Source organism: Schistocerca americana, chromosome 5 (genome assembly GCF_021461395.2).
Source record: "Schistocerca americana isolate TAMUIC-IGC-003095 chromosome 5, iqSchAmer2.1, whole genome shotgun sequence".
In the NCBI taxonomy this organism is placed as follows: domain Eukaryota; kingdom Metazoa; phylum Arthropoda; class Insecta; order Orthoptera; family Acrididae; genus Schistocerca; species Schistocerca americana.
In genome coordinates, this window is record NC_060123.1 from 396,417,603 (window position 1) to 396,430,760 (window position 13,158).

General features: G+C 43.2%; 1 protein-coding gene across 3 annotated transcripts in view; it reads right to left on the reverse strand.

Annotated features, from left to right (window-relative positions):
* Window positions 1-7,546: 7,546 nt before the first annotated feature.
* Window positions 7,547-13,158, reverse strand: part of LOC124615410 — a 349,233-nt gene continuing 343,621 nt past the window's right edge. For all 3 annotated transcript variants that reach the window (XM_047143272.1, XM_047143271.1, XM_047143273.1), the window contains exon 8: window positions 7,547-8,017. In XM_047143272.1, the coding sequence (XP_046999228.1) occupies window positions 7,649-8,017 (369 nt within the window). In that variant the 3' untranslated portion in view covers window positions 7,547-7,648. The remainder of the gene's footprint in view (window positions 8,018-13,158) is intronic.

Here is a 13,158-nt window from a genome sequence, read left to right on the forward strand (position 1 = left end):
GAAGTGGGACAATCTGGATCAACAGTGCCCTGATGAACTTGATAACATGCAACGACGAATACAGGCACGCATCAATGCAAGAGGACGTACTACTGGGTATTAGAGGGACCGGTGCGTAGAGCAGTCTGGACCACCACCTCTGCAGGTCTTTCTGTATGGTGGTACAACTTGCAATGTGTGGTTTCCATGAGCAATAAAACGGGCGGAAATGATGTTTATTTTGATCTCTATTCCAATTTTCTGTACAGGTTCCCGAACTGTCGGAGCCGAAGTGAAGCAAAACTTCTGTTGTTGTGTGTATGTTTCAAGCAATCGAGAACATACAGATTGTGCATTTGAAGAAGGACTCTCTTGGTCTCAGAGTCAGTGGAATACATACACTCCTGGAAATGGAAAAAAGAACACATTGACACCGGTGTGTCAGACCCACCATACTTGCTCCGGACACTGCGAGAGGGCTGTACAAGCAATGATCACACGCACGGCACAGCGGACACACCAGGAACCGCGGTGTTGGCCGTCGAATGGCGCTAGCTGCGCAGCATTTGTGCACCGCCGCCGTCAGTGTCAGCCAGTTTGCCGTGGCATACGGAGCTCCATCGCAGTCTTTAACACTGGTAGCATGCCGCGACAGCATGGACGTGAACCGTATGTGCAGTTGACGGACTTTGAGCGAGGGCGTATAGTGGGCATGCGGGAGGCCGGGTGGACGTACCGCCGAATTGCTCAACACGTGGGGCGTGAGGTCTCCACAGTACATCGATGTTGTCGCCAGTGGTCGGCGGAAGGTGCACGTGCCCGTCGACCTGGGACCGGACCGCAGCGACGCACGGATGCACGCCAAGACCGTAGGATCCTACGCAGTGCCGTAGGGGACCGCACCGCCACTTCCCAGCAAATTAGGGACACTGTTGCTCCTGGGGTATCGGCGAGGACCATTCGCAACCGTCTCCATGAAGCTGGGCTACGGTCCTGCACACCGTTAGGCCGTCTTCCGCTCACGCCCCAACATCGTGCAGCCCGCCTCCAGTGGTGTCGCGACAGGCGTGAATGGAGGGACGAATGGAGACGTGTCGTCTTCAGCGATGAGAGTGGCTTCTGCCTTGGTGCCAATGATGGTCGTATGCGTGTTTGGCGCCGTGCAGGTGAGCGCCACAATCAGGACTGCATACGACCGAGGCACACACGGCCAACACCCGGCATCATGGTGTGGGGAGCGATCTCCTACACTGGCCGTACACCACTCACTGGTGATCGTCGAGGGGACACTGAATAGTGCACGGTACATCCAAACCGTCATCGAACCCATCGTTCTACCATTCCTAGACCGGCAAGGGAACTTGCTGTTCCAACAGGACAATGCACGTCCACATGTATCCCGTGCCACCCAACGTGCTCTAGAAGGTGTAAGTCAACTACCCTGGCCAGCAAGATCTCCGGATCTGTCCCCCATTGAGCATGTTTGGGACTGGATGAAGCGTCGTCTCACGCGGTCTGCACGTCCAGCACGAACGCTGGTCCAACTGAGGCGCCAGGAGGATATGGCATGGCAAGCCGTTCCACAGGACTACATCCAGCATCTCTACGATCGTCTCCATCGGAGAATAGCAGCCTGCATTGCTGCGAAAGGTGGATATACACTATACTAGTGCCGACATTGTGCATGCTCTGTTGCCTGTGTCTATGTGCCTGTGGTTCTGTCAGTGTGATCATGTGATGTATCTGACCCCAGGAATGTATCAATAAAGTTTCCCCTTCCTGGGACAATGAATTCACGGTGTTCTTATTTCAATTTCCAGGAGTGTATATTTACTTGTAGGTCAATATATCCTTACCATTACTGAGCGATGTGCAAAACATCGAAGACATACTGACTATGGGAAATACACACACCTACGTACTTTCTGTTATTACAGTCAAAATTCGCAGCTGTGTCGTCTCAGCGCATCTGTCTGGTAAGCAGGAGACCCAAGTTCGAATCTCGGTCCTATAATCAGAAAAGTGAGGGAGGAGAAAAACGTAGCGTGCCTAACGTCCACGTGGCGGGTCCGGGTTCGTTTCCAGCAGAGTCAGAGACTTTATCCGCTCAGGGGTTGGGCGTTGCGTTGTCCTCATTATCATTTCACTATCATCATCATCAGCAGCAGCGGTATCAACGACGCGGAAGTCACCGAAGTGGCGTCGAATAAAAATAGTTGCACTAGGCAGCCGAAGAACGCCAGACGGGGTTTCCCGCCCTACAATACAAACATTCCATTTCAGTATAAATTGTATTGTGTGAGAAGAGCGTGAACCGGAACACCGGGTAATAATTTTAGTAGTCCATGGGAGCGAGCTTCCGAGGCTGAGAAGACACGATGTAACACGCTGAATTGTTTACTTCTATCCAAGAACTCTGGTATCACCAGGGCCAATACGGGCAGAATCTCTGTCAACATGAAGTAAAGGTGACAGACGCTGACAAACCACACGTCACCCACGAACTATGAATGCTCTGCAAAACAACAGTCACGAAAGTCATTTGTTTTCGACGCGATTGAGGATTTTGTCGCAAGCTCGTGTTTACCGAGATTTAACGCTACTAATAAACATAAAAATGTTTCATGGAAGGACGTCGTCGTAAGAAACAGTATATAAATAGGTCAGCCGATGTGCTACATTTTTAAGGTGCAATGTGATTTCTTACAAACTTCTGTGATCAGATGCAACTGACTTAACGATGTGTACTGCTAACCGGCGCAATATTTTTCTCAGAGATATTTCGAAGCTCGCTTCTAGCCCGCCTGGTTCCGATACAGCACGTACCACGGTCCGACGAAGGAGCCAAAGACCCTTATATTAGCCCTCGTGTAGTGTCCGTAACGGCGCTTTCGTTATACGAGAAACACGCAGTATTTCATGTTCTAGCAGTAACTGCTCGGTTCATGTCATATTATAGCCGGGCAACATCTTCTCTTCCGTAAAATGGGTATACCACGAAGAACAAAATATCTGATAGTGACTCCACGCATCTTTAGAATTTTCATCCTATTTTCTGTGCAAATTTCTATTGTATCCTAAAAGACGTGAAGCGCATTCTCTGGTGTTTCAGCAATATAATGCCAATTTCATTTTTGCATTATGCAACTGGAGTCATCCGAAACAATTACTGCCCATGACGCCTTTTACTAAAGTTCACTGTTAACTGGAGGCGTCTGTTTGTTTGCCATTACAAAGAAACATTTAAATGGGAATTTTACGTGCCAATCCGTAAACGAAGAATAAACAGCTGCGACTCATTGTCAGTAGCGCTGCATGCTCGGCGGTAGCACTGAGCGTTGGACCAGAGCAGTGCTGTTAGTGATATTCTATAATCGCTGTGTAGACACTTGCTTGACAGGTGTTGTGTATGGAAGACACTATCTTCCGTTCACGAAGTTAGTGCAGCATGACGTGTAATTTCACGTGTTATACTCCGCTGGTATGTATTTGTCTGTTTTCTCATGGTATGTCGTTGTTTCAGGAATTTTCCGCTGCTGACGATCATTTTATAGGACGGATGCGAGCATAGCATAATTTACGAACCGTAATCGGACGTAAACATTTGGCGTTATACACCTCCGGAAACCTACATAGAGTATGTATTACAAAGGATATATGCTTTTCTTTTCTCTGGTGTTGAAGGTAGTAGTTTAGTAATCTTAAAGCTTGTCACCATAATTAGTGGAATACAAAACTTCCATGGAGAATGTATGTCAGGTGTTGGAAGCGTATTTCCTTCACTGGAGTGTAAACAGCGCTCCACTGCACAAGTAATACATCGCAAACCGCACTGTTTTAACTTCGTAACACGTTTAAGCGCAGAGCTGTGTGTTTGTTTATGTTCTGCGATCATTTCTCGCTTTTCAGTACACCTGTCTATAAAAACACTAGAGCAGTACTTCAGATTTGATAGCAAGAGTGACTTACGTAAAGCCGGCCGGTGTGGCCGAGCGGTTTTAGGCGCGTCAGTCTGGAACCGCGCGACCGCTACGGTCGCAGGTTCGAATCCTGCCTCGGGCATGGATGTGTGTGATGTCCTTAGGTTAGTTAGGTTTAAGTAGTTCTAAGTTCTAGGGGACTGATGACCTCAGATGTTAAGTCCCATAGTGCTCAGAGCCATTTGAGCCATTTTTTTTGACTTACGTAAAATGTTTCGAACTCCTTCTGTCTGGAATTCCAGCATGCATAAACCATACGTTTCTTCTTCTTAACCGTCTACTATATCACCACAGCTCTCTCAGGTGTCTCAGGCTCGTATCTACTATACACCAAGTAGGAATGCTTGCGTCCTCAGCATGTACACATCTAAAGAGATCATGTGTACTTGGATGGGCGATATTAGTAAGATTGGTTTAGAGCAGTCTTCACATAACGACAGTTACGGTACTGGAATGAGAAGAGCGGACTATATCACTTCGAGACGTAGCCGACGGTGTGTCGCCTTGCTTCTCCCAGAGTGTGGTCAATAACAAATAGACAAGTATTTCGCTAATGTTCCAGAGGTCGTCATTTCCTAGAAATACGATCTATTTGTGCCTATTGACCGTTCAGTTGCTCAACTGTGACTGGTAGTAAGGTACTTCGCTATCGTTCCAGGGAAGAGTGGGCAGTCTTTCCGAGAAATATGTTTAACGGCTTGCAGGAAGCCGTTCTTCTTGTGCCTTTTGTCCATCTGTCACTGTTTTCAGCACGCTGGGTAGGTTAGAACAGGACTGGAAAACCGGTATCTCTACCTATGCGGAGAGGAGTTGGATGTAGAACTGGAGGTAGGAGGGGAGGTAAGACAGGTTCGAGGTTGCTCATGCTGTGTCCACACAATGAGGTGGGTGTTTTATTACAATGATTTTTCTCAAAACCCAGTGTTTGTACTGTATTATGATCAGTTTTTTACGAGTGGTGGTTTTTTCATGACAATTTCCATGGGTAATTAGAGCAGTGAGGTCATTTTCCATCCGTTATGTTAGCATGTATTGTCCTTCCTTTAGTGATAGTTTGCTGCCCTATCGCTCCTCATTGACGCCGTCTTCCCTGATTTATTACTTATATACACAAAACTGTTGCATCCTTGAGCCCCTGGTTCTCGATGTACGCTTAGCGGTTATCGGTTGCCGCTACTGATCCGAAGTTGGGTTGCAATCCCGTACGCGTGCTGTTAGTACTACTATAGCACGTGTCTCATTTGGCTTGTCACGTTTGTAAACAAGGCGTATTGGCCAAGCTAAACGCTCACACAGAGTATCTCCAATGAGGCTGATGCAATAGTGTAAGTAATTATTTTCCTTTGTTTAATATGGTTTTTTGGTAAGGATTATATATATATATATATATATATATATATATATATATGTGTGTGTGTGTGTGTGTGTGTGTGTGTGTGAGTATGAGTGTGTGTGTAGCATCACATTTGTGGATCGCTGGGAGGCAATTCTTCAGGCAGTAGCTGTATGACAGTTCCATAAATTTCGACTAGTATTGTTGACTAGGGCACATAGAAAGATGAGCATACACCAAGGCGAATACCTCTGGTTCATTCATTCTGGAGTAGTGGAAAAGCACGAAGTCTGTTTTCAAAAAACAAGAACAAAGACAGCACAGGCAGTAGGCTCCTTGAGCCCTGAAATACATCATCAGTCTCTTATGCTGCACCATTATTTACTGAAAAGTATTCCCCTATGCTCATCCATTATCGCCTCCTTCCATTCCTCATTTAGGAAGCTATAGACACAGTCTTCAGGTGTATTCTTACAACTAATATACTTGTTAAACTCCTCTCTGTCCAACGCCAACATCTCGTCAATTGAACACATTTCCCAGCAATTTATTTAATTAATTTAATCAATCTCTAAATAAATATACAATATATTGTTCAAATTCAACACCCAATACTTGTTATGAGATCCATTGTTTCATGAGAGCGTTTTTCTATCGTCCCACCAATTTTAAGCAGTTGTGTTTACCTGAATTTCAGAAAGAAAGGCTCTAGGTTATTGTCAGTTATTGTCAGTTCAGTTCCTGAACCAAAATTTAGGACTTCCTCCCAGTAGTATAATACACACCTAAATAGGGGAACACATTTTCCAAGACAGTACCTTGCATCCTTACCCTCCAATAGCTCAGCGCAGACTGAGTCTTTTTTCTGCCAAATCACAACTAGGTGAGCAGAGGGGAAGTGGTTGAGAGGAGGGGGAAGTGGGGGATGGGAGTGATGATGTCAACAATAGAATGTTGCCACATTTAACCAACCCCCCCTCCGCAGAGAGGAAGTGGGGGACCACCCAGCTTTCTCTTTACATCTCTACTGTTGGAGAGGGATAAATGCATCAATTTGAGGTTAGGGACAATGGTCCAGAAATGACAGAGTCGAAAGTTGTTACCGAAAATCCTTTTCATACCTCTGACTGGGACCTTTTCTACTGCAAGCTCTTTACTGTTAATTTTTTGAGAGCTGGTAATATGGAGCAAAATAAGAAAAATGCGTGGTAAATAAGGGCTCTAAAATGCGCACCTTAAGAAATATGAGCACTTGTTGAACTTTTCTGCTGTGAAACGCACCTCTTGTACTGAACAAGATGCATTTCATAGCACATGTTTAAAGACTATTTTCCTTTGGTTGCTCTGTAGTGCCTGCCCCCAACATACGGAAATCCAAGAGCATGTAATAGAAGAGGCCGAATGACAGAGGTAGCATAACGATTTTCGCTTCTTACTATCGCCTCGACCGTTTGGTTAGCAGCTGAGTATTTGTGACAGCATCACAGAACTACCCTCCATAGCAGAGCTGGACACCAATGGTAATGCATATACGAGGAACTCGAGTAAAAAGAAAAGATCTGGACAAATACAGCTGAATGTACCTTTATAGTCCTGGTTTCGCACATTGATAGAGATTAAAAAATTTGTAAGTTCCTCCTTTAATCGAGGATCATCTCCACCGAATATATGTACGAAGTACTACTTACAATGAATATGGTGAGTTTGTTTCATTCCTGGGGCGCGGGTGGGGAGAGCAGGAGAGTTCTGAGCGAGAAAAAGTTGCTTAAAGGTTTTAAATGATATATAAAGTTTGTTGCAAGTCACTAAGTGCACTCATTTCCAAATACTGGACGAATGGAGTCTGGGTGTTTGCACGTCATTGAGTACACTTCCATTTCACATGCACCCCTTTGGTAGGTAGGTGGTTCTTACCCCTACAGCGACTCTTTACAGACAGTAACTGATATATGTAGCATGTTTGGTTGAAATCAGTGTAGTGGTTTAGGAGGAGACGTGGAACATACATACATTTTTATATTTGTGTATTCTTCGAGATCGTTGAACGTTACTTGACATGAACTTTGGGTGAGTTACTGATATACTCCAACGACCTATAATCCAACGTTGATTTGTTGGCTAAATTAATTGCCTATTCTCTGTTGTCTGTATTCAAGCTCAGGAATTTACATTTAGTTTTCAAAGTGGAATGTTAGCTGGTACCACTTGTCGCTGGATTTGCATCACGCGATTGATCAGTGGGTAGAGAGCCGGGTTACAGGAAACCTCATTCAACATTTTATTCTTTGTTGCCACAGTACAGACATTCAGTTTAATAGCACATAACAGATACGGAGTCGCGAAATTTCTCAGAGCACTAACAGTTGTCAGAGTCGACTAAGGTCTCTTGTGGTGTGGTCGCCGGCTCGCCGTCTCTTTTGTAGACTCTCGAGTATATGGCGAACGTGAAGAGCGGGACGCCCTCCTCCATGACGGCGGCAGTAGTCTTGAGCGTGAACCGCTTGAGCTTCTCCCCCGCCGGCGCGGTGGTCATGTTGAACCTGTCGGCCGGGAGCGGCGCCAGCCCCGGCAGCAGCGTGTTGGCCATCACCAGCGTGTGGTTGGTGCTGAAGACGCCGCTGATGCTGATGGTCCGGAACACCGTCGCGTGTGCGGCCTCGTCGGGTAGCGTCAACATGCCGCACGAATCCATGTCGTCTCGAGAGCAGGGAATCACGCCGCACACCTGGGCAGAGCAGTTTATTCTGAGCCTTGTACATTTATGCTATGCAGGCAACTGAGTAGTAGATATTGATAAGAAGTGCTATTACGCAGGGGACATCATATTTGAGGAGTCTGTTGGACTATGGGCGTAAGTAGGGGAAGTGCATTTCCGGCAAAAGTGAGCTGAAGATTTGCATGATTATGTCTTATTGAAAAACAGTTATATTTCAATGATGTAACAGTTCTGTCATAGACCATACTTTTAACATACAGAATCATTCCTTAAACTGAAGATATTTCTTCCATTTGTGATATATTATCCAAAATATGATGAATGGCTTACGCCCTTCCTCCATCAAACCATGATACATCTGCAAAATATCACGAGAATCCAGTTGAAAATTTCTTTTATTATTTTATTATCCAGTTAAACCGTACATTAACAAAAAATATACGTTCATGGCCATTATAGTTCTTGTTCAGGATCGGTAGCTTCTACACTATTTACTATGTCTAGAAGTTCTTCATACCAGCCTTTTACTGTATTAGGAAGGAAGCGCAACAGGTTTTGAATGTCCTTCAACTTTGCTTCTACGGTTAGTTTCTCTGTTAATGACAAAATTTAAATATCTTCAGGGAGTCTTGTTGATTTCTTAATGAACTTAAAGGGTATAAAGACCTTGTAAGGCGTGTATATTTCTATTCTCTATTTACAAACCACAATTTTTGAAAGATGTTTGTATTTTATTTATAGGATTAAGTAGGAATAATTAATATTTGTCATTATGGAGATAACTGTGGTAGCAGGGAATGTCTGCAACAAAGTCTTGTCGGCGGGAGAGACCGCACATTGATATAATTTTAAAAAGGGCAGGAGAAACCGCGTATGGATACATTTTAAGAAAAGAGCTGGAAAGACCGCGCATTGATACTTTTTGTAATGGTAGCAGCGATTGTCTGCACCAGAAAGTATTGCTCGAGGGAGAGCCCGCACTTTAGCGTTCGTAGGAAGTCAGTAGTAAACGAGAAATGAAGCGAGTCGGTAGCGGGTCTGAAGCGAGAGGTTGAGAGGAGCGGTGTGCCTGCCAGCCACTAGCTATGATTTACAACAGATTATAAACGGATGTACAGAGACATCAGCTAACTATTATCATAAGAGGAACTAATATTATTGAATTATTTTTTTGAGAAACTCAAGACTGCTGAAAGTATGTTTGCGCAATGCGAGCTGTAAGGATATTGTGAAAAGTAAGACCCACTTGAACGTTTGTAAAATCATTTCATTCAGAATATAATTCATTTTTGCCAGTAATATTGCATTACTGATTATAATCCATCCCAAAACCATCAACGTAAAACTTTGCAAAATTTTGTTGTTGTCAAGAAAAAGTTTCACTTTGAATTAATTAACTTCAGTCAAATTAATTAAAGAATAACATCAGCTTTGTTATTAAAAAATAACGTCAGGTTTGGTAATAAATACAGCCACTTATTATGACAGCCCACCAGTAGCTAATAGAGTATAGTAAAACAGAGTAAGTATATTCATGTCCCAGTTCGATGCAGCAGTCAGATGGCGATCCAGTAACAGTAAAAAAGGTAAGGAACAGTTTTGCGTTATTGCAGGTAAGGACTGAGGGCCACGACGACGACACATTCTATGCTTCATCGAAATAATCCCTATTGACAGGGAAAACTGAAATTGTTCACAGTAAGTCACAAAGGAAGCAAAGATATTCGAGTAAACATGGGTCTCCCAACGAGTCGTCTGAGAGATAATTGTCTTCAGTATGAAACACTATGCACGTCAGTACAGTCTAATAGAGCTCAGATTTATTCCATCCCCCAAGGTTAACAAATGTGGGAGACGCAGCAGTCCTTTCTGTAGCTTTCAACCCAAAATAACTGGAGCTCAGAAGCGCCCAAATCATACCTCTGTTTTCTGAGTACAGTACTCCGTGGTGCTTGGAGTTAATTTATACAGAGGAAGCTAAAAGGCATTACCAGGTGAATAAAACTATAAAGACCAATGGCAAGTACCCTCGAAAAGTAGTTAAAAAGCGACAAACGCATTGCAGAAGAAATGAAAATTTAGAACGACCCAACCGAATAACAGGCAGCTTGTTAAACATCTTTATGACCAAAGGAGTCCACGATCAAAAATTAAATTACCCTCGCCACGTTGCTACTGCGATTAAAGAGTAGAATGACGTCTACAGCCTGTGCCTGCATATGTTAGTACATCGGCTAGTTCAGATTACAAAATCACATTACAATATAAGGGCTTAAAGCAAAGATATAGGTTTAGAAAGTCGCGCACCGTCAGCTGTTCGTTATAGTTGGCGACAAGTGGTGCGGAATCCTCCAACTGATGGCGAAGGTTGAGAAGGCAGTCCTCGAAACGTAGCCCAGTTGGAATTCTCTCCTCGCGACGAGATGGACGAGAGGAAGTTGCTCAAGTTGTAGGGAGGGGTTTGATCTCCCCGAGTTCGAGATTGTGCCGATGAAGAGACGACCAATGTTCCTCATAAAGATGTGGAATGTGCCTACTCATAACAACGCTGATATCATTCGGTGGGACAGAATAGTTGAATGCCCCTAAGCAGAGATGCAGCCTTAGCAGAAGCCGCCTCATTCCTTCTTCTGGACTCCATACAACGACACGTTGGATCAGCATCAGTGTACGACTGAAGGCAATCTTGGTTCCGCTGTACTAATTGCAGACTACGCAGAGCCTCTGGATGGCACTGAGAGGATCTGAGCACGCAATACGTTTAGAGAATGTGTGTCGCCGGACATACAGTGTCGTGTGATAAAGAACAAAATGTTTGGCGTTATAAATCTAACACTGATCTAAAAGACGACAACTAAATCACTCTCTGCCGACAACGGAGGTACATCTCACACCACGGTCATTAATTCTTCGCGAAACCTCCTACTTTGGTTCTACTGCACAAATTTGCGCCTTCTGTACTTTGGGGTCAATGTGATAGTGGGAACGCGTACCCCTAGGCCACCACACTGGGAAAAAAACCAAACGTCGCATAAACATATTTTCTTTTATCTCTAACACTTTGTTCGGAAGTATCTCATTAACAAATACCTTCACTACTTTGAAGTGAATTACTGATATTACTGTATTAACTTTAATAACATCGTACTTATATGGATATGGTGTCTGTTCTTTCGGACATGTCCGAAAGAACAGACACCAACGATGACCTGCAGCTCTCTAGAACGAAATTAGAATTATATTAATACCTTCAGATGAAGGTATTAATATAATTCTAATTTCGTTAATAACATCGTTCTTAAACATAACACATACATTGTTCACGAGGCCAATATGACGAGAAGATCACATTGTCCTTAAATGTTATTAATCCTTGATAAGTACCTATGCTTTGAAAACAGTACTTGGTTCACAACCCGAAGTACTAATTACGTTGATCCTTATTGGGAAAATTATTTGTTGTTGTACAACACGAACTTGTTGCCGCCCTTAGTTGGATCAATTACAATATTCAATTTAATAACTATCCTTTTAAAAATTTTAATTTGTGTTTACACCACTGTACAGGATCTGTCTTAAGAAATTTTTCAGTCAAATGAATTCTGGTAAAAAAAAAATTACTCTAATTGTACTAGTATTAAACTGCAAGTAATTTTGTTGGTAATTTCTAGGATTATTCGAAAGCCACTTGAATTAATTTGAATATTTTTGTCGCACATTATTTCAGTTTTCATTCAGGAAACTACTTATGCTTAAAGGTCGTCAAAGAAAATACGTGCTACTGATTTGTTGGATTTCATGTTGTTTCATTCTTGCCTCCTCACAACTGCCTATGCCCGCGCAGACCCTTTCCAACCGGTGTTTGATTCCATGCATCAACCTTAGCGCTTCTTTTATTTGTTGATTTATCAGGATCCGATTGTCTTCTTCTACAGCAATGATTTTCTAAGAATTAGGAAAGAGCAATTTGCCCTCAACTTAAGTTTCACTTATGAACCTCCACCAAACTTCTAGAATAATTTCTTTTGTTTTCATCTTTGCATCAATTCTTGTATGTAGTTCCTTAACTCCTATTAGGGAATGAGTAATTTTCCCATTAAATTACCAAGTTAAAGAAAAACTAATGTGGAATTTTTGTGTAAGTCAATTTAGACATCGGCGAATTATGAACGTATGTTGGGCAAATGGGAGTTTACTTCCAGTCACGTCATATGAAAAATATCCAAATTATACACTACCTGACACAAAAAGTGAAGCACCTGTGGCTCTTCCTACATACACATACACAGCAACAGCGTGTAGGTAAATGGTTAGAACTGCATTTGTCTGTAACAGGTAGAACTGCCACCATACTGCATTAGAAGAAGTCAAATTAAACACCTTTTAGCCGTCAATTTTCAATCTCATTATACTCCGACACATGTGCTCTAGTGGTGTTCTGTCGTATATCATACTATCTTTTCTCTTCCCTTGTTTAAGTGCTTCATGACATGTAGAGGCAAACGCATTTGGTTGTTCTGATTGTAATTGTGTCTTTCTGATATACTGCGTATGCACCGTAGCGCTTTTATGCTTATTCCATAACTTATGCTGTAGTATCTCACCTTGCCACACGCCTGTTACTGGCAAACTTATCACATTCGTGATAACGTGGTTTTATCTCTTCCAGATTTCAATAGTTAACGCTTAGTGTAAATTCGTTACGGTGTCTTGCATTAGATTCATAGTTTGACTCACTAGAAATGTTTTATTAAATTGTTGCATCTCATGAGTTGTGATCGATGAATTGCACTGATGAAGTTTTATTCTCCTTTTATTGATTATTACTACTTAATGATGATACAGATAATGATGCGGCTGTCCTCCAGTAAGTGGCATCAGAAACTTTCCTGGCAGGTCAAAACCGTGTGCTGGACCGAGACTCGAACTTGGGACCTTTGCCTTTCGCAGGTATCTGAGCTACCCAAGCACGACTCACGGCCCGTTCAAATGGCTCTGAGCATTATGGGACTTAACATCTATGGTCATCAGTCCCCTAGAACTTAGAACTACTTAAACCTAACTAACCTAAGGACATCAAACAACACCCAGTCATCACGAGGCAGAGAAACTCCCTGACCCCGCCGGGAATCGAACCCGGGAAACCGGGC